At 42.5% G+C, this 21988-nt stretch overlaps 3 protein-coding genes and 1 long non-coding RNA gene across 7 annotated transcripts in view; 1 reads left to right on the top strand and 3 right to left on the bottom strand.

Moving 5' to 3' along the window:
* The window catches only part of DCBLD1 (discoidin, CUB and LCCL domain containing 1), a 49635-nt gene extending 41612 nt beyond the window's left edge, over nt 1-8023 (top strand). For both annotated transcript variants that reach the window (XM_056344097.1, XM_056344096.1), the window contains exons 13-15: nt 904-953; nt 2503-2622; nt 5678-8023. In XM_056344097.1, the coding sequence (XP_056200072.1) occupies nt 904-953; nt 2503-2622; nt 5678-6195 (688 nt within the window). In that variant the 3' untranslated portion in view covers nt 6196-8023. The remainder of the gene's footprint in view (nt 1-903; nt 954-2502; nt 2623-5677) is intronic.
* On the bottom strand, nt 6454-9934 carry LOC130151613 (uncharacterized). The gene is made up of 2 exons (XR_008822642.1): nt 8920-9934; nt 6454-7988 (listed from the first exon to the last, which is right to left on the bottom strand). It is a non-coding gene; the product is annotated as an uncharacterized LOC130151613 (long non-coding RNA).
* A 5279-nt stretch (nt 9935-15213) lies between these two features.
* On the bottom strand, nt 15214-17386 carry LOC130151420 (uncharacterized). The gene is made up of 3 exons (XM_056343668.1): nt 17369-17386; nt 15713-16203; nt 15214-15388 (listed from the first exon to the last, which is right to left on the bottom strand). Exons 1-3 carry the CDS (start codon nt 17384-17386, stop codon nt 15214-15216), a joined length of 684 nt encoding a protein of 227 aa, XP_056199643.1.
* Nucleotides 17387-17640: 254 nt separating this feature from the next.
* GOPC (golgi associated PDZ and coiled-coil motif containing) overlaps nt 17641-21988 on the bottom strand; it is a 28195-nt gene continuing 23847 nt past the window's right edge. For all 3 annotated transcript variants that reach the window (XM_056343074.1, XM_056343075.1, XM_056343076.1), the window contains one exon: nt 17641-21490. In XM_056343074.1, coding sequence (XP_056199049.1) covers nt 21372-21490 — 119 coding nt within the window. In that variant the 3' untranslated portion in view covers nt 17641-21371. The remainder of the gene's footprint in view (nt 21491-21988) is intronic.

Genomic DNA, 21988 nt, shown 5'->3' with positions numbered 1-21988 from the left:
GTGTCTCTGAAAATTGTATTTCTTACTGTACATCTATCTACCCTAGTCAGACAAAAACAAAGGCAAAGCAGGTCAGAACTGCACGCTGCAATTTACAGTCCGATGTAACCAGCTGTTCTCTTCAGCCTACATATACCCACAAATACTAAGGTGTAAAGCCATCAAGATGAAATAGTTTCCACACCAAAGCCAACTAAAAATTCACTGAAGGGAGGATTTGAGCTATCTATCTGGATCATTTTCTTTTTATTTCCTTCCTGTTGTGTTTCTTCTTCCCAGTCCCTTAAGTCACAGCACTTAACTTAGTGGGCTGAAAGCAGAGCCTAGCTGTAAGGAGTTGCACACGTATGCTGGTAAGCAGCTAAAAGTAAGCCCCTTCATTTCACACGTCAGAGGACGTGCAGAAGCCCTGCTAACTGTGATTCCTGCTACATGTTCAGTCATGAACCTGCACTTGCATGTAGAGCTGGGAAATGCTTCTGTCAGCAGATGAGGATCTGGAAGTATAAGCAATGCTATGGTGGTGTTGCTTCATCACTGGTGGTACCCAGCTCTGCCCTGGATACCTAGAAAATCTATATAACCTAGCCAAAGAATTCAGAAGAGCAGACCCGAAACATAACCTGGAGTGACACATAGAGGCATGGATACATCAAATCAATGAGTGCCAGACCCAAGAAATCTGAACACCAGCACTCAAAACTTGCATATAGATGGGGAAAAAATGAAATGTCAAAATGCTGGTTTGCATGCCTTACGTTCTAGTAGACACCAGCCTGCAGGAACTCGGAGTGAAGCATTGTCCTCAGCTGCTAACCACAAAGGCTGTCTCTGCTGGAACTAAGGTATAAAGCTGAAATGGTGTAAGTGCAGATGTTTATAAACGCTTTCCTCTCCTCTCAGGCGAGAAGCCAAAGGACTTCCTTATGGATTATCCAGTGCTCAGAAATCAGGTTAGTGGAGAATCACGCACTTTGTCCTCTCCTGTCTGTTGGGCCAGTGGGAAGGGGTTGTCCAACTAAGCATGAAACGCATATGAAATAGCATGCACATTTCCTGGTTCAAATTCACCTCTTCATACCAGGGAAACAGCAAACGGTAGTGCCACTTGTGTCATTCTAGTACAGTGCCCTGAGAAACAATATAATTTGGTTTCTATGACAGAAAGGCAATTAGCAAAAGATCTATTATACAGAGTGCATAAATTAGCATGTAAGAGTGCTCCCAGGTGCCCTCCTTTTCCTTCCCTCCTCTAAAATACCTATTTTGCAGAAAATTGCTGCTTTTCTTTCCTTTTCCCCACAGCAGAGGGGATTGCTTTTCTCTAAGAGAGCAAGGGCTAATAACTTTTTATGGCTTTAATATTTTCATCTTGCTACCCTCCCCGGTTGGGACTATATTTATAAAGCCTAACAATACCAAATTGTACTTCATGTGTAAAATCAGAATAGGGGATTGGCTTGAGGGCTCTGTTTAGGAGATGCCTGCAAAATCCCAGTGAAGTATATTCTTTGTCTTGCCCAGTAATGCTTTCTCCCATCATCTTGGAAGTTAGGGTTTAGCTGTATTTCCTGGCCAGCCAACTCTGTACAGGAATATCCTTCTGAATCTTGACTTTTTGTAAAAAAAGAAACCACTAAGCAATTCACATGTCTCTTGACAAGTGCCTTGCAATAGCTCGGCTCCGAAATTTCATCCCTCGGCAGGTGCTGACGTCAGTGAAAGGAATGCTGTTACCCACTGCAGCTCACCCTCATTAGAAAATTAATTTGTACTTAACATCATATTTGCTAATATGATTTTTCAAGGTCACATCATAATCCTTTCTCACTTGCTAATGAGGACAAATCCCAAGAAATTGGAGACAGCCTCTTACCCAGTTAGTTCATTTGTTGTGTGTGTGCACTGCGTAAATCAAGCTCCTCCTTAAGCCTTCGTGAACCGGGCTGGGGACTTGGAAAGCTGGGAGCTGAACCCACCTCTCTGCAGACCTCCTGTTGTAGGCTCCAGGCAAGTGCCTGACACTGTGGATTTTTTCTCTTCAGTCTCACAAGGATGTCGTGAGAACAAATTAATTGATGAGTGCAGGTGCTCAGATATCAAGAAATGGAAGCCATACTACTCTGGTGAAAAAAAGATATTTTAAGCATTATTTTTGCCACAGAAGCAATGGCAAAGCAGGTAACTGATTTAAAGTTGGTATTTTACTGATATACTTTAAGGCATCAGTGCAGGCACCTACAGAGTTTGAGCCCTTCTGGCCAAGAAAATTCTCTATAAAGTTTTGTTTTTACTTGGAAATCCCAGTTGGTGATTCACTTTTTCCCTTTCACCCTCCAAAACTAGGGGGCTTTTTTTACAAACAGCATGTTTTAGTCTTGCTGTTTAACTACTTTAATATAGTTATAACGAGTACACCAAAACCTAAGCTTTCTGGTCAGTCTTCTGATTGTAAGCATTTAACTTGCTGATAAGCCTTCTATTTTTATTTCTTTATCATAGGTTGTTGGAAACACATCAAGCAGCCCTTCACCAGACATCAGTCAACAGAATTTACCATTAGCTATAATAATGAGAAGGAGACACCACAAAAACTAGATCTGGTCACCAGTGACATGGCAGGTAACAATTGCTCCTGCTGCCACGCATGCATTTCTCTCTGCATGCTGAGCAGGTAACAGGGAGAGGGATGGGCCAGCAATGTTACAGGCTCCAGCTCTCATGCAAGCTGAGACCCAGGAACAGATTTATCTGTGTTCATCCCAGATGTTACAGTGAAGCAGCTAAATGTATTAGGAGTAAAAACGACTACTGTTTTGGAAACTTTTTCATGGAGTTGTGGGCAAAGAGTTCCTGACTCTGAAATAGTTACAGCTGAAGGTAACCGTGGAAGGCGTTCAGGTATGGATGCAGTGCAAGAATGTGCCTAGAACAGGATAGTTTGCTTTTGCTGACTTAATTTTTGTGTTTCAGTACAAAACACAAATGTTTCTGGACATGGAACAAAATATATAATGCCCCTTGCTGCTGAGCAAATAGAAGAATTACTTAGTTGGTTTGTGGTGGGATTTCATGCCCAGCTGGAAGTTGTGCTGAGATCCCTGTGCAGCTTTCCTGAATTATTTCAGAGATGAGGCCCACTGAAGTGGAAGCAGGTAGGTGAGAGAGAAGGAAAAAAACCTGTGCTACCTTGGCTCCAGGTGTTTGGATAGAGCAAACCCCCACATCAGTACTATTTGCATCCCAAAGGGATGATGGTTTAATTCATCCTCTTAGCACATCTTACCCCTGCCTAGTCTAGTCTGTCTGGAAAGGCTAGCAAGACCAGCCATTTCATGGGATCAGTGATCAACAGTCTTCCAGAAAGATTTAATTTGCTGTTTCCAGCTTCTAGACTTTAGAAATACCTTAGAATTTCTCCAATGCATTTGGCAGAGAAATTAAAAAACAAATGGATGGTTACTTGTCATGGTTTAAGCCCAGCCGGCAATTAAGCACCACACAGCTGGCTTGCTCACTCCCCCACAGTGGGATGGAAAGAATTGGAAATGTAAAAGTGAGAAAACCCATGAGTTGAGGTAAAGACAGTTTAATAGGTAAAGCAAAAGCTGCGCACGTAAGCAGAGCAAAACAAGGAATTCATTTTTGCCACTTCCCATCGTCAGGCAGGTGTTCAGCCATCCCCAGGAAAGCAGGGCTCCGTCATGTGTAATAGTTACTTGGGAAGACAAATGCCATCACTCCAAATGTACCCCCTCCTTCCTTCCTCCCCCAGCTTTTATTGCTGAGCATGACATCATATGGTATGGAATTTGGTCAGTCGGGGTCAGCTGTCCCAGACGTGTCCCCTCCCAACTCCTTGTTGCCCCCCCAGCCTGCTCTCTGGTGGGGTGGAGCAGAAAAGGCCTTGGCCCTGTGCAAGCACTGCTCAGCAATAACTAAACCATCCCTGAATTATCAATGCTGCTTCCAGCACAAACCCAAAACAAGCCCCATACTAGCTGCTATGACGAAAATTAACTCTAGCCCAGCCCAAACCAGCACATTACTGTAATTCCATACAGTGCTACCCTGGATATCTTTGAAAGATGGTTTCAGTCCTTTACAGAAACTTCCAATGTAAATATGCAGAGACCTATAGAGCAGTTTTATTTCAGGAAGGAAAGGGAGTGAATGAAGGTTGCTCACAAGTCATGGTTGTCTGGTTGTCTGGCTCCCTGGCCATGTCTAGGGAGCCTCTGCTCTCTCCATCCTACCCTCCTGCCACACTCATGGGAAGTCTTAACTCTCAGCCTGGCCAGGCAGCTCCCCAGCCTCAGCATTTAATCTACAGTCCCCTCAGAAATAAGAAACATCAAATAAAAATGTATATGCAGCCCAGAAATGTGCCATTTAATAATGTAATTGCAGAGAGCATGCAACTTGCGTAGAGGTTGACGTGCTGCTTGAGATTCCCTCCCTTTGAATCCCCAGCTGCCTGCTGGTTCCCAAAGGCAGCCAGGAGCAAGTTGAGATGCTTCATCTTGAGCACAGGAGATTGCTGGGGATGGCGGCGCAATGCTGGGGAGAGCTGCACCACTTAGTGAAATATCATAACACCTTCACCCTACATGCTGAAGTTTGGGAGGTAGCCAGGAACTGCCAAAAAAATTCACAGGACATATGGAATAGAATCCGACGCTCATGTCAGATGAACCACGATGCCAGAAAAGAAACTGAGCTAACTTCTTCACGCCTGCGTCAAAACATGATACTTTAGCAGTGTCATTTACTAGAGCTGTTCAGGCCACTGTATGTATCCGTAAGAGATTGTCACTAGCACCAAAGCGAGAAAGTTAAGAACACTGAATTTTCGCATAATAGTTTTACTGGATTTTTTTAAAACCCTTTTAGTCCAGATTTGCTTACACGGCAGCCTGGCATCTGCCTCGACTAGAGGTGCAAACATGGGCTTCTTGAGGCCACATTTTCTCCATGTTCCTGCCCTGGCCCTTTGCCCATCCCCAGCTCTATCCCTGCTGTCCCCCCTTGACTGGGGTGACTGCCCCGTCCCTCCAGCAGCGCTGGTGCTGCTTCTCCTCCCACAGTTGATCCCTTTTTGTGCGCCTGCAGCAGTGCTGAGCTGGCTTAGCGCCTTTCACACTTCCCTTGACTTTCTTGGCTGCCGTTCCACCTAACTTCTTCCTTCTTGTCAGTCATTTACTGTGAGATGCCTTTTAAATAAAGCCGGCACTTGGTCAGGCTCGTTTAAGAATCCTGCGGGCATTTTAATTATTCCTAAAGCAGAACACTTGTTTTGGAGAACAGCTTGTTTGTGGATCTTCATGCAATGTCCTTTGTCTGGTTTGTTGCTAATATTTTGTTGACTTCTCTCTTTTTTTCAGGGCTTTGGAGTACACTCCAGAAATGATGTTGATTTATTTGGATGGGTAGGTGGGGAAAGGCAGGCAGGGAGTAGGAAAAGGGATGGCAGATTGGAGCTCCTTGGTGGAAGATCTTTTGCCACATTCTGCAACAGGACCAGCGTTGGGGAAAGGCTATCTCACATTCCTGATAACCATGTTTGATACAATAGCAGAGTCATTTTTCAATGTAAAATACCTATCTATGCATAAGTGTTATATACTTAAAATCACCGATCTGTGCCTTACTCTGAGCAGTTCATGCTTCCTTTTAGATTATCAGCAGCCTCTCATGATTGGGACTGGGACGGTAACACGGAAAGGATCTACTTTTCGGCCCATGGACGCCAAAGATGAGGGAAGAAGGGGGAGTTCAGAGTTTGAAAATCACTATCACTGTCCGCACAGAGCTAACCGGCACGAATATGCTCTGCCCCTGGCCAGCCAAGAGCCCGAATACGCCACCCCCATCATAGAGCGGCACATAGCAAGAGAAAATAATTTCTCCTCTGAGAACGGCTACAATGTACCTGTTGTCTCATCTCAGAAACACCCCCTTTCTGCCGGCAGCTTCTCTAGTTCCTGTAAGACCGACAGCAGGAACGGAGACTATCAGACACCCCAGAGTGTCATAAACTATGACAAACCCAAAGTTAACGGTGTTCTGACCTCTGTGAGCTACAGCATGGACTACCAGAAACCTCAGCCCAGTGCCCTCGGAAGTGAGGGTTACTCAACGCCCAGAGACTGCCTAAAGCCCATAAGCCAGACAGCAATGACAGCTCTCTTGTGATGTGCCGAGCAGGAGCGATGCGGTGCGCCGGAACGTCACTGCACAGCTTTCTGAAGTGAAAACAGAGTTTGGAGGGACTCTGCTGCGGGAGGCAGAAGGCAAACAAGCCCTGTGTACATAATATTGCAGTCTTGCTGGGTTCTGACATCTGAAGAAAGCATATGCTGTTTATCACTGTTTATAGCAAGAGAGATGTTATCAATGAAGACTGTACATCTTATTTTCTGTAACTGATCTCAGTGCTCTATTTGCAACGTGTGCAATTTGTACATAGCTTTTATTTAAGGAGAATTTCTTAAGTTTCCTTTTCTCCTGGGGGATCAAAAGGATTGCAGAAATGCCTATTTAAGAAAAACAGGCCTCCTCCCTCTTTATTTTACCTGCTGTTGTACTGGCAGCTGTAAATGTTGTATCTTATGTTTGTGGTGATTCATCTCCTTTCCTATGATAACTGAAGATAGGGCATCACTGTAGTTCTCACTGGGAGGGTAGAAGAAGTAAAACTGTTTGAAACAAACAATGTGCACAAGAGAAGGCAGCTGAGCATTTAAATACCGTGCTCAAAACCCACCTTTTCCCAGCTGCTTTTTTAGCAGCAATTCTTACAAGCTTCAATTTGATCTAGCATACGAGCTGAGCCTGTCAAACTTGCTGTTCATGTTAGAAACAGGTAGAAAGGCTGAAACCAGTTTTGGGTTCAAGCCATGGTGATCACCCTGCAGTAGAAAAAAAACAAAAACCAAACCATGAGCCCAACACCTGCCAATCTGGTGGTTTGGGTTTTTTTTCAGGGAGTGTGTGTGAAACCAAAATGTGAATTTACGGCTGAGAATTAAATCCCATTCAAGCTCTAGCTGATGCTTTTGCTGCTAAACTATAAGGAAATTTGTTCCTTGGCATAAAGCAGCAAATTTCCTGAATTCTTCATTTTTCCACTAGGTATTTTTCTGGTTTACACATTTAGTGTAACATTTCTATTTGAAATATTTCAACTAAGTAAAACACCGTGTGGCTTACTGTTGCAGTTAAATTTGCGAGACAGCAGATCAGCACAGTTATTTTCAAATAGTTTTTCTTTTGCAGCTAATGTTACCCTTACTTCTGTTTTCGGACAAACTTGAAGAAGCGTAGGGATGGGTGCAATGTATCGCACAGTAGCTGGCTCCTCTTTCAGCAGAGGTGTCATTGAAGTGAAACAGCTTCTGGTAGCAACTGGGACTGTCCGCTGCCCTTCTACTTGCAGTACTTGAAGAGTCACTTTGAATTTGAAAGCTTATCCTAGAATGCTGAGAAGTGATATGCTTCTGAGAAGGAAGAATGGTGCTATATTTAAAGCACAGGGTTGGGAAATGAGACCAGTAAAACCTGAGCTCTGGGAAGCTATCCGAAGGCCCTCCTTTTCCTTGCCTGTGAACTGGGGATAATTTGCAAAGGATGCAACAAAGATTTGTGGTCTGTTTGGAAAGTGCTGTCAGAGTCCAGACGTGCTGCAGTGATACTACTCACAAATACTGCTAACTCCAGTGATACCCAACCTTAAGGCAGGCTTTTAGCGGGCTCTTCGCATATGCTTGTTTTGCAACCTCAAGCGGTGCCATTCCCTCACGCTGCCACACTGCGCATGCAATTCCCGTGCAAAGGAGAGTCAAGGTAACCTTGTAGCCTTCCTGTGTTTGCTGTCAATACAGGTTCTGTGAAATGTCTGAAACACCTCAGGTCCTGAAGTGAAACAGCAGCAGCCTGTTTGTTAGACCGAGCTGGGTGGTGTTGTTTACCTTCTGTTGTTTACATGTCTGTGTAAATAAAGAACACTGGTATTTGTAAATCAGTCACACAGGCCTGCTGCTTAACTCAGTGACTTGATTATCGCTGCACGCCCACTCTCATCACATATCCTGCAGGGTGAGAAAGAAACGTTCCTCACGCCCTGCAGAAGTGCCGGTTGTACTGCTGCAGTTTGCCGGCCCAGTGTGACAGGCTAAAGAAAGATTCTCTCAGTGCCCCATTTAGTCCTGCTTTTCTGTCCATAAGCTTTAGAGAAGAAGCACCCACGAACAAACATCTGTAAACAACCCTGCTGCTGGATGCATATAATTGAGGAAAGGATGAGGATGCCCTCCTGATGAGCCTGAAACCAATACTCCACCCACACAGCTAATTAGCTTGACTTACCACTTTACAAACAAGCAGTGTTCAGTAATCAGGGCTACTCCCCACCTAAATAACGCAGCAGTGCAACGGGACAAGGCAGCAGGTGACATTACTTGTATTATAATAAATTTTTTGCATGCCCCCACCTCGTGCTTTGCACGTCTGCAGCTTGCTACAAGTGTCAAAGGGTTCCTGGTAGCATGTGCCCATTTCTGCTGCCGTTCAAACCCATCTTAAGACAGCTGGTTTAGCCCAATGAAAAGTTGGGTCTCAGTTTGCACCTTGCCTTCATCACCACCCCCCAACAAAAAACCTGCAAAACTGCTAAAAGATGGGTTAAAATAAACCTCCAAGCATCTCCATCCTCCCTGTGTCTTGGTGCTGACAGGGACAGAGGCAGCACCACAGCTCCGTTGCTCACAGCTCAGGGTCACAGCTGTGGTGCTTCATAGTTCACATCTGAGCAAGTGCTGAGGGCAGTTAACACAAAAAGCCTTGGGCTTCTCCACCTCAGCCTGGGAAATGGGAAGTTTTTAGTGACCCCAGCAGCAGATATGCCAGGGAACTTCCTACCTGTGTAGTCCTTCTGTCCTGGTGGTGGTGGTGGGGATACTAAATCCTGGTGTAGGAAGGAAAGGGGACTGCTTGAACCTCCCCAATGGCAGTGCTTATCCTCACGCTCATCCTCTGAATGGCTTCTCGCATACTGGTACACCAAACTCCAGCTTGTCTACATCAGCCTGTTCTCACCGTCACAACCAGCTGCAGGTATAACACAGGCAGCCTTATCAGACATCACAGATTTTAAAAAATCTTCCTTGCACAGCGAAGGTTAAAGTGTGCACCATTTTGAGACATTCACATGTTTGAAAGTGCTGTGTTAGCCTGGGTCTCTCCAGTGTCTCTAGAAGTTGGATGAGAACAGGCTCTGAACTGTCAATGGGGACTTTCAATAGCATTTCTGTATCAAACTTCTTTCCAGAACAGGCACTCCCAGTAAAGTGGAACAGTAAAGCTAAGCCAGAGTTCACATGACGGTTAAATATTAACTGGTCGTAGCAGTAAGGGCCTGCCTGTCCCTGCTGCATTTGACTGCAAGCCTTTGCCAGGAACAGGGTCACACACTGTAACTGCGCGTGTCTTTGGCCAAGGGAGTCAGCTCTTGAGGTAAGAAAGTGTAAAAGATGATGTACACTACCTACATCTGAAAAGCCTGTGACATCTAAAAAGTGACAGCTTAGCATGTATTTCCAGACAGTGCCTTATATTTTTAAAAAAGCACAAAACAAAACAGCAAACACACAAACCTACAAAACCCAGCTACAACAAAAGTTCCCTAAACACCACAGCAAAAATACAAATGTTCTTTGCTTTCACCTCCTCAGACTGGGAAATAAATAGCAAATTCTTATTTCTTCTGTCAAGTGCTTTCCAACACTCAATATAATAGCTTTTTTTTTCCCTGTCAAGTGTAATCCTGAAAAGTATTTCCCTGTTTCTTTTAGTTGCTAGAGTTTTAACATCAGATATTAAGCCCTACCTTAGTACCTACCAGAATCTTTCCACCCAACAGGCAACGGATTAAAATTAGCCCTTGACTTGCAGACTGGAATTAGGATTTCCCCAGATTTCCCCATCTCAACAGATGTCGACTCACTCACTCATAGCATCCCCTGCTCTCTTTTACCGTCTTTCTCTGGATCAGGCACTTGGCCCCACCTCCCTCTCCAGACACCATCCACAGGATGGGTTCAATCATCTCTGTAGCCCGCTGGCTGCGGCGGTCTCTGCATAGATGGGGGAAGGCAGGAAAAGCAGCAGGGCCAACCTGCATCCCCTGCATCCGATGGGTATTGTGACCGCTGCCACATTAGCTTAGCTGTTATGGCTGTGTCTCTAGCACCTGAGGGTTTTTAAATGAGGGGTCCCTGCTTCGTCACTAAAAAAAAAACCATCCATGAGGTTGGATTCCAGCTATGGGAAGTAGACTGTGAATCCCATGGCTTGTCTGCATTACTGGCACGGCTAAAACCCAGGAAGACTTCCTTCAGATTTCTCCCACTGCCTGCCATTTGGCAGTTCTCCACATCATGGGCAGATTTTAGTGGGTCCCTGTCTGAGGCACAAAATATTCCCTACACAGGAGGGGAATGTCAGGCTGTAGGTCCTGTTACGGGGACAGATACCTAACTGTGCTTACCTGTTTGGTGGATCACTATCACTAAAACATGCATGATTTTTTTCCCCCATGGTGCTGGAGACTCCTATCCCATGCAGACACACGGCAAGGATCGCTGCACCCTCCCCAGTGCAGCTCCATCATCGAGACTCTCTGGACACATTTCCAGAAGCTGAGCTGCTCCAGGACTCCATTCCATTGCACTGGAGGAAAATGATCTTGTGGCTGTGCAGAAAATTGCAGAAGGCACCAGAGGCCTTTCAGGGCTTGGGAGATCTAACCTGCTTCTGCACCACAGAGCAAAGCAGCTGACCAGTATCACCAAGGGGCAGAGCCCACACCTCTGACCCACACCCACTGCTGAACGAGAGAAGCATTAAGGGAAACCTCCAAGTCAGCTCTGTTGTGACATCCCAAGGAAGCCCCTGTTTTGTATCCACGTAATACAGGTGGCAGTCATCTGATATGAGGACTCACTCGCTATTTCTGAGGGTTCTAAAAGCCATAGCCAGGAAGCACTATTGCCATAACAAACTACTGTTTACACTAAGTTACACTGACATCCTCTGACCTTGAAACAGTAGTGTTGCATTTCAGCAACACCTTCAAAAATATGCATATAAATTCACCACTGAGGTAGTTAATAAAAACTAAATGAAGTGCAATTATTTGCCTGTGCCTTGGCTTTTGCCAAAGGGAAGGCAAGCAGGTAATTTTTCTCCAGGGCATTCTAATTCAGCCCAGGATGGCAAGTAACAAAAAGCACAAAAATGAACAGAGTTCTGTGACATCTAAGAAAGGAGTCAGTGGTCTCACAGCAGTCCTGGGGGCCGGGCACTCACTGAAAAGTAACCTCGTAGAAATCCATCAGTATGCTTCTGGTCACCCTCTCTCCAAAACCAGGTTAGGTTTGCTCAGCGAGTGGGTGTCTTAAGGGCTCCCCTAGCCTGTAATCAGTCCGGACCCAAGGAATGCCAAGGTTATGTTGTTGCAGTCCTTTTTTCCTTATTATTTTCCATAATAAAAATTCTATACTGCCCTTTTCTTTCCAATGTCACCTATGATGTAAGCTTGCACTGAACTCCAACCTCCGCTGCAACAGACAGCATGGGGTAAATGAAAGCAGAATTTATCGTTTCATTTGAAACTCGTCAGTGTTGTTGACACTATACTGAAAATTACCCTGCCATAGCTGTGTGGGGTTAACAAGACCAACAACATGATGAAGAAGCAGCAGCAGCAATGTCTATGAATTATTGAAGACAGAAGAAGTTTCAAGGAACATGCTTATTTGAAGGGAAGGTGCCATTTAAGCACAATCACTTTCAAACTTAAAATAGAAACCTCTCCTGAGGGCCTCTTTTACCGAACACCCCCCCACCCCCACCCCGGTACAATCCTACCATCCATGAAGGACACATGAGAAGGCGTCAGATAAAGCATTTCTAAAACTAGATAAAGGCAAGAGGGAAGACATCCTGAGTTGGGGAAAACCTCCTGTTATCCATGATAAGGAGAGCGCCTAGCATCTGACTTTCTGTGCTATTTCATTGTATAGTCTAGACATGAGAATCTGGAGACTTTTTGACTCAGACTTCACTGTATTTGTTCAGGCTGGGCCTCTATTATGCATCTGTAAGTCCTGAAAAACATTTGCCATGCACAGTAGGCAGAGGTTATTCAGTGACCTCTTGTCCTGGGCTAAGTTTATTTACTATTTGTTCAGACACTTGCAACAGAGCTACTGAGCTGCAATGGGACATCCAAGAGATTATAGTCCCATTTATTTTTATACAGTCACAGGTATTAAAAAGAGAAATCCAGAGAGGAGACAACCTGATTAAGTAAAAGCACAACATTTTTGAGCATAGCAAAAAATATAAGCTACCATACATGACATAGTACTGTTACTAAGGCTTTTGTGTCCTGAATAACCACCCTGAACTGTCCTCAGGAATCCATAATTTTGACCAGACAGGGAATTTTTAACAGACCTTACTGGAAAATCTCCCTTCACGATCTGCATTATCTGCTCACCTGAAGAGGAACAGTAGCCCTGAATACCCAGCATTTCCTCCTGAGTGTGAGATGAGCTACTAAAAGGAGTGAGAAATGATTCAAAACCTGTGACATTCTCCAAGCCAACTCAGATAAGACAAACAATAACAGACTTTAAAAGCACACATACGTTGCCTACTAGAAGGTAGGCAAAAAAATAATGCCAAAATTTGAGGCTTAAAAGAAACACCAAGAACAATTTAATACAAACAATACAGAAATATACAGCACTAATTGAAGCCTGACCCACAACAGAGAGCTTATCGGAAGTCCTCCTCCAGGAGAAGTGGCAGGTAGCAGAGATGATGGTGATGCTGGCCATAAAAGAAGGGAGGAAAAGACCACAGAAAGACAGTAAGTTATAGTAGCCAGCACCCAGCCTCTGGTCTGAGCGATTTCACACCTTGAGCATGCACTAGAAACTTCAGCCTTTACAAACCTATTTTATACATCTTAATTTCTGTGGCCCAGGCAGCCATTTCACAGATGGGCCAACTTAGGCAGATATTCTGCCACTTGTCCGGAGCTGTAGCAACAAATCAAGAGCAACCAAAAATGTAAAGGGCTCTGAAAACGCCTATGGCAAACCTGCGAGAAGTCCTCTGTCGTGCACTGAGGGAAGACAGGGGTCATAAAGACTAAGATGAGCTAGCAGACCTCACTTGAAGAGGCAGCTTTTCTTCACATCTATGGCTAAGCTTTTTATCCTTAAGTGACACCATCTGTTCTGACAGACAGTTTTATAAAATTTGAATAAGGTGACCTGGATAAAGCATGCCCATTATATGGAAATACCGGAGTTATACATGGGAAGGTTGTGGACGGCTCATGCAACTTCTCTTCCACAGATAGCCACGTGCTTTCAGCGCCTCATTATGAAAAGCAGCACAAGTCTTTTTTGACAATCCCCAACACAGAGCAAGCCACAGTTTTGGTAACAATGCTGCAATAACTTGTCTACTATCTTACAAATGCCTGGCAGATGGCATTCATAAAATACCTCTTTAGGATAAGTATTTCATTTATATGGGTAACTTTTTGCAGATGAAGTCACACTCCATCCACCCCCACGTATAGTACACTCATGTCACTGTACAAGGATCAGCATAGAGGACATAAATATCTGAGGTACAGAACATTTCACTGAGAAAATCACTCATCACCTGGCTAACGACAACAAGCAAGGTCTGGAGACGGCACTACCATTGGGTGGTCAGTGGAAACCAACAGCAGCAGAGAAAAGATGATGATGGGTCAATGTGAACTGACGGTCCTCTTTCCTCCAGCTGAGAAGCTTCTGTCTGAAACTAGACTAGAGGAAAACCTAATCATCACCTCCGTTTTTTTGCACTTCTTGCCACAGTTTGACACGACATGGGCACCCTCTGTTCCAGCAAAGATCCCAGGAATGCCACAAGGCTGGTTGCATATCATGACTGAAGGGCACTGGCAAAGTGCAGGCAGGAGTGTTTATAAACCTGCCTGATAGCTCGTTTCATGTTTTATCAGTGCATTTGGTGCCTGCCTTTGGGAAGATTTAACCCACTCACAGAGAGAAAAAATTTCACTGCTTGGCTGTGAGCTTGTAAGAGAGTAAAGCACTCATTTGTTAAGTAATTGATGGGGATATTTAAGTATTTTTTAATAAGTAATGAATCGAGAGCTGTATGAAATTGTGGCTGTGTGTATGTTTATGTGTGCTTGCACATATTCTACACTGAAAGAGAGGACATTTTCTACTCTCAACAAACGTCACCTGCAACTGTACCTGCTACGGGATGCAAACCAGACTGGATATTTGTTATCTTAAAACTGCATGTGAACTAGAAATTGTTCTGACAAATAAAATCTTTCTATTTTTTAAATTAAAAAAAAAAAAAAACCAACAAAACCACAACACCCCAAACCAACAACCAACCTACAAAACAATATAGGTTCTCTTTCTCCGAGTGGCGCTAATGCTGAAGATTTGAAGGAGGCTGCTGCCCCCTTTTGGCACTAAATACAAACACTTAGCACCAAAACCAGGATTCTGATCACAGATTTCAATTACTAAATAATAGACAAGTTTCGGTGTTGAAAATAGCATACAAATGAGATAGCCCAAAGCACGCTTGCCTGTTTAACCAGATCACTCAAGACTACCACACTTACCAAGATGCAGCAATCTTAGTACATAGAAGTGCCGTGTTTTAAAATAAAATCCGTTTCAAAGTTAGTAATATGCAACCTGAATTTAAAATAACCACTTTAGGAACACAATAGATCTGAAAAAATTCTGCTAGCTCCCTGAATTGTCTTACAACTCCCCACGTCTGCCATAGATTAGCACAACACCTGAACTGGCACGCAAACAGGGAGGTCAAATAAATAGGAAACCATGCAGTAACACTCACTTGACAGCCATAAAAGAAATCCTCATTTATCCCAGAAAGTCAGTTCCTCAGTTCCAAGCCCGAAGCTGAGGTGCGTACCCATTGTAGGGTTTCAGTCATAGCACCCGTTGGGAATTGCTTCCCACAGAACCACAAACCACCATGCAAATTATAAATTAAACCAAGAGGAACTGGTGCCTTTATGGACATAACCCAAAGGCTCTCCGTAAGAGGAGCAGCCTTCTTCCCCTGCCTTTAGCTGAGGAAGGGTCCACGCAGCAAACTCACTACAGGTTGTTCCAGCAGTGCGTGAAGAGGAACACTCCGTTTCTTGTCAGAAGGAAAAGCGTTCAGGGCAAAGAACTTTCCAGCAATGTAAGCCCAGTGGACTGAATACGTGAGCAGCGAGACTGTTAATGCTTCTGTTCCCCTAAAAAAAAAAAATTACAACAAACATAAATACTTGGACAACAGCAAGTAAAATAACATTAGAAAAAATATTTTCATGCCAATCTGGGTTATTCCGTTTTGCAAAATTAGTATTTGTGTAAATATTTATACAGTTAATAGGAAAATTAAGATTTAATCAACAGGATTCATAGAGATTTATAGATACACTTGTTAACAATTTGATGACTTGCAATTTAACAGAAAAGTTACCAGATGTCTCCCAAGCACCCCTGACTTCGGGCAATCAAAACATGTCTGTGAATGCCTGTACTTTTGACTTTGCCCATTTTTGTGTTTTCCTAACCTCCTGTTTGAGACCCAGGCATTGAAAACCAGGCAGCAGAGATCCAACAGCCCCACAACTGGTGGAGGGGAAGCTATAGGTGGAGGGGAAGCTATAGGTGGAGGGGAAGCTATAGGTGGAGGGGAAGCTATAGGTGGAGGGGAAGCTATAGGTGGAGGGGAAGCTATAGGTGGAGGGGAAGCTATAGGTGGAGGGGAAGCTATAGGTGGAGGGGAAGCTATAGGTGGAGGGGAAGCTATAGGTGGAGGGGAAGCTATAGGTGGAGGGGAAGCTATAGGTGGAGGGGAAGCTATAGGTGGAGGGGAAGCTATAGGTGGAGGGGAAGCTATAGGTGGAGGGGAAGCTATAGGTGGAGGGGAAGCTATAGGTGGAGGGGAAGCTATAGGTGGAGGGGAAGCTATAGGTGGAGGGGAAGCTATAGGTGGAGGGGAAGCTATAGGTGGAGGGGAAGCTATAGGTGGAGGGGAACTGATGAAGGGAGATGGCTCAGGCTACAGTACAGAGGAGCAGGGCTTTTGCATTTCAAAAAGGAGATTTGAAGAAATACAGATTGCCCAAAAATTCATGAGTGATCGTTACTCCAGTAGAACATTACAAAGAAAAAACAGCACAATGTTAACCACTTTCTCTGGATTCTTTTTTAGGAATCAATGCACTTCTAACGTACCTCTCACAGGGGGACTGGAAGAGCATCCTCCCGCAGAGCCTTCACAATGCTGGCAGCTCTGAAGCTTTCCCTTGGTACAGCTGGGAGAAACAAGTCTTGGCACACTAAACAGAAGGCTGGCAAAGAGACACCAAATACTTTTGACAGCTGGTTGAATTAAACACCTCTAAAGTGTGTGGAAAATTTACCCACATGACTTCCATTTTCCCCTAAAAAGTCAAAAATCTTGAAAAATATCACTTGGCCTTATTCAATCATTTGGCTTAGAAGCCCTGTTTGTGCCCTGCACATATGTGGGCATCAGGAGCAGATACCGAAGTACATCCATGGCAGAGTTACAGGTAAGGTAAAGCTACTCTGAAGCATGAGAAGCAACAACTGCCTTGTTGAGAAAAGAAAAAAAACAAAGAAATTGAGTATTTTTCTTTCAAAGACAGTGTGTTTGCCACTTCTCAGTTCTTGGGTTCCCTTCCAACTGTGAAACTTCTGAAGAACTGGAAATCAAGTTGCATCGAAAAAGACACACTCTGGAGAAAAGGCAAGCTTGAAATAATTTAGGCAATTCTCTTTCAGGTCGTTAAACTGAGGACTTGACCAGCAAAAATGGACTCCTTACATCCTAAACCAGGATGCATTCCTCTTCTTTTCTGTCATGTGTGGATCTCTGAGAAAAAATGCAGAGGACTATTCACAGTGACCATGGTCACTGGGAGCAGCCCCAGAGGTCCTTCAGTCAGACACGGGGACACAAAGAAATTTTGAATGATCTTCCTTGAGCTCATGTGACATAAAATTATTTTTTTCTCCTCTTTTCATCTGTTTTCATCTTCATAGCTGGCTCTAATCCTCTGCTTGTTTTGTGACAGCTCAAGTAAGTGTAAGTCTTCTCTCCTTTCCCTCCTCCTTCCACCTGCTGAAGTCACCTGTACCTAAACGCTTGTGAAAATTTTAGAGCCAAAAAAATAAGTCCTTGCAGTGTTAGCCCTTACCAATTGTGTATTATACATCTTTTAACTCAACATGACTCAGCCTTGTCTATCCAGACAGTCCCTACCCTCAGAGTCTCCTACTCTCTATTTAACACTCAGTAAATCCTGAAGCACTGCCGCAAATACACCGCCACCACAGTCACCACACCATTACCCTGCATTTGAGCGCTGTTCGTTCAGATGAACTCGATGCTCTAAGGCAAGGCAATGACTCCAGCATAGGCGAGAGATTATTTTTTTTAAGAAATACAATTTAAAACACAAAACAGACACTTAATCTGAAAAGACTTTAGTATCAGGACTAAAAATTATAACTTATTATTCCTAATGCGTGTAAAACGAACAAACAAAAGGAAAAAAGGCAGCTTTCACAATTTTACCCAAATGACTTAATCCTTTCACAGGTCTGGGTCTTTATAGCTCTTCTCAGCCAGAAGCTTTGGAAGATTTATGGTATTATACAATCAGACACTGCAAATATGTATTTTTTTAAATTGAAAAAGATTCAGCAGAAAATGCATCTCAATGAAATTTGAGACACGTCCTATAGCAAATTACATTTTAAAAAAAAGATAGTTATTAACTACTGCTGGCCAAGACAGCATTCTTCGGTTTTCCTCATATTGGCTTTTTGGCTGGGTGTCGTCCAGATGCTTAACAGAAAAAGATCACACACAGGGTTAGATGTCTGTATTTGTAAATAAAAACAGAAGAAAATTACATACCAGTCTGAATTAGGTGCAGAAATCACTGCAATGCAGAAGAGTATATTTATTTACAGGCTAATAAAAATATATCATATTCAGCTTAACTAGGTGTATACATTTCTTGCAAAATGTTCTACCTGCTACCAAAATGACAGTAATTCATGATGTAATAATGTTTGGACAGGTACAATAAATACTTGAACTTTGTTTGATACAATTGTGGATTAACTTATATTGAGATGGCTACAAATCCTCTTCACTGCTGAAAATACACTTCTACAAAGGAAATACTACATACAGCCTTTGATCAGAGTTAAATTTATTGCCATAAAGCACTCTCCTTAACTTACATGCTTTTAATTAACATTGGTCCCAGGTGCCAACAAACAGTCCACCTTCGTCTTAAAATACAATTGTCTCACTGAAGAATTTTTGTCATAGGCAAGGAATGATCTACTAAAAAAAATGCAAAAATTCTTTAGAATATTATTTTATTTATTTACAGTAAAAATATATATACACACACACAAGTAAACTGTTTTACACTTAAAAAAAACCAAACAAAAATGAAGCCTGAACACTGACTTTCCTCAGAAATTCTTCCAAGTCTAATTCATTCAACCTCTGGGAATCAGCAGGACTGAGTCTTCCAGTTACTGACAAAGGGGAAAATACACACTTGTCTAATGAATCTGGAAATTCAAACTCGCAAAACTTTGATTAAAAAAGTGTTAATCTCTAAGCATCTCAGTATGACTACAATAAACCAGTATGTTAAATCAGCTGGTAGGAAGTATGGAGTATATGGAGACAGACTGCAGTATCTGAGCAAAATCCGCCCATTCAAAGGCTTTCTAAACAAAGACTATAAAAACGGCTGGGAAGAAGATCTGGTGATCGTTTACTGCTACCTGATTTGTCTACTCCTAGTCATTTTCTCCAGCAACTGTTTCTTCTGTTGATCTCCTATACAGGTTAAAAATAGACAAGGTAAGAGCAGAGAAAGGATCCAGCAGCTTCCAGAAGATGAAGAATAGAGCACAGCATGAGAAACTGGTGGAATAGGAATGTTAGGGACCTAGCTCTAGAAACATTCTCCCACTTCAGGCTACAACTGATCAAGGGCATTAAGTGGAAAATAAGGTGTGCCAAGAAGTAAAGAATAATGAATAAATTAAAAATTTCATCTTTCCCTCAAATAAAGGGAAACTGTACAGGCAAATTTAATGCCTTTTAAAAAAGCTACTAGACTAGTTGGACAAGTCTCATTTCTTAGAACTGCAGCAAGGTTTCATACAGCAGTGATTTTAAAGACATGATTACTACTTGGCTTTGAACTATCCTTTCTGACAGAGGACAACGAGTGTTCCAGGCCATGGACAGTTTGAGAGTACACTGCTGGAGTAACTGTGGGAAAAAACACAAATCTGGATACAAAGTTATGGCAGCGGATTTATCTGCTAACACACCGCCAATGTGTCCTCAAGTTTCTGAAGCTTCAGAAAAAGAAACATGCCTGGGGACCTGTTTCTTCTTCACACAGTTTTATTTTTAAATACTAGTTTCTGTGTGGTGAAAACTGTACAGCTTTGACTATTTTAAAAACCTTCAACAGTATGCTGTATGATAAAGGCTATTATAAAAAATGAACTAAACAATGTTATTCCACTGAGTAAGTGGAACTCATGCGTGCGCGCACACACACATAAAATGATCACGTAAATAGCGAAGTTAAGGGATTTATAAATAGCAAAATCTTTGAATAAAATATATACATTTTTAGGCTTTCTCTATAAACATATATATATAGTGCTCCTACAAGAGACAAGTAACTGTGTTCTACATCACAATTTAAAACATTAGTTGATGTTACTCTAAAGGCCTTTGAGGTTTTTTTCTTATGTATGTACATCCTACACAGTAACACTTGCAAAGATGTCTTTTCACATTAGTTCCTCTCTCAGTGTACAAAATCCTATCTTTTCACATGACAATTCAACCGCCTGCAGAGCAGTGAATAGGAAAGCTGGCATGGCACACTGAAATAATAAATGCAATTACAATGTAGAGCTTGCACGTGGAGACTGCTGCACTTCACCAGAAGATCTACAAACAAGAGTGTGAGAAACTGGCCAAGAAACCATCCTCAGCATTCCCATTTGCAGTCATGCCGTGGGCCTTTAGATGTACACCAATTAAAAGCTATTTTAAGATACACTGCTCTTACAAAAGGAGTAACATTTTGTTCCAACAGTAAGACAATTAAAGGTTAATACAACTGCCATAACGTAACAGAGATAGGGCCAGACACTGTATGATTCTGAGCACCTCCTGTAAAGTACTGTGCGCTCAACTTTCTTTAAAGATTATTTTAATGTGAAATAAGTATGTTCAGTACCCATCAAAAGCACACAGCATTTCGTAACGTCAAGCTAATGACGACCAACTCAAACCACTCTGCATCTGTAGTAACCGTATCCATTCAAGAATGAACACTAAACCGATGATGCTCAGAAAAAAAAATACCAAAGGGCACACAAAATTGTGAGTATTTTTCCAAATAATTTTGCATTTAAAAACCCATAATATTCTGTTTAAATACTTTTGGAGCAAGTTTCAAATGGAACAATTCGCAGTGAATTCATTAAAACAACATTGCCAAAAATCTCACTCATAAAACGATCATGGGCTGAAGGATCCTTCACTGTCCCATTTGGGTTTTGACAGTCTTTGCTCAAATAAAAGCTCTGGTTTTTATATTCTGAGAAAAAAAAATCCTTTCTTTTAAAAGTTACAGTTCAAAAATCCTAAGTACAAACCTCATGGATGCAATGGTACAATTCTCCCCCCTCATCCTTGTAGAGTTAAAGCTTGTTTCACAAACAAAAAAGATCAGTTGTCCCTTTAAAACATCACAGGGTCAAGATGAAGCTGGCTACATCTTATTCTGCTTCCCTGGGGACATCAATGAGATTAAAAATTGAATGTATTGAGGTTATCCTTTTCAGAAATCCCATGCTTTGGTGCTTGTTATTAAAAGAAAATTCATTTCACATGCCATGTGTTAGGTATCTACTGTGTGTCACGCAAAAGACAGTTTTCCACATTTAGAATTGCTCACAATGAAGCCCTGAGGTAACTGCCTTTTTTCCAGGCAACAGTAATACAGTTCTTTTTGACATTTAATCATCCTTTTACAACCTACACTAGTATATGCAACTTGGAGCAGTCAATATTGATTATCAATTGTTCCCAAAGATGGAGTCTGTCCAGTTGATTTTTTTGTTTCTTTGTTTTTAGGATAAAGACTCAGCAGAACGGGCTAATTTGGGTGCAGTGTCTTCTAACGGAGCTTCAACTGAATTCCCCAGGTCTCCATTTTCATGTCCATCAATACTTGGTTTCTTATCAAACACTGCAAGTTAAAAAGAGATTTTATTTAAGGGAGAGAAGCAATCTTGGGAAGGAAGATCAGTGAGCCTTATTTCAGAACCTGGACAGAGTGCTGAAATGACTACTAAAATAAGAAATAAGAGCTAATAGTTTTTTTAGCAGAACAGAGTACAACAGGAAAACAGGAACTGTTTCTCCAGCTCTCTGATCTAAAAGATGTTATTTCAAGCCAACATCATGAAGTGTTAAGGGGAAATAACTACTCCTAGACCGGAGTCAGGGAAAGATAAGAACAAATTTGAATTTTAACCTCTGTGAAAAGTGATCACAAAAACCACCCCACAAATTAATTCAGTTAATTCAGTTGTATCTAACTAAACCAGGGCAGTAAGTGAGGGACCAAACAGAAGAGCTGACCGCCTACTAGTAGGTTAATTGAAATAACAGTAGATTAATTGTGCAATGACTATAAAAACAGTGTTTTCCATTAATAGGTTGCATATTGAGACTTCAGAATTAA

Source organism: Falco biarmicus, chromosome 6 (assembly GCF_023638135.1).
Source record: "Falco biarmicus isolate bFalBia1 chromosome 6, bFalBia1.pri, whole genome shotgun sequence".
Classification (NCBI taxonomy): Eukaryota; Metazoa; Chordata; class Aves; order Falconiformes; family Falconidae; genus Falco; species Falco biarmicus.
The sequence above is the reverse complement of the archived record's forward strand: the minus strand, read 5'-3'. Positions and strand labels throughout refer to the sequence as shown.

Bases quoted from the DNA above. Each gene is read 5' to 3' on its own strand.
- LOC130151420 (XM_056343668.1), bottom strand. The intron at 15,389-15,712 runs GTTAGGAAAACA...TTTTTTTTTTAG, and splicing joins GCCTGGGTCTCAAACAGGAG to GGGAACAGAAGCATTAACAG.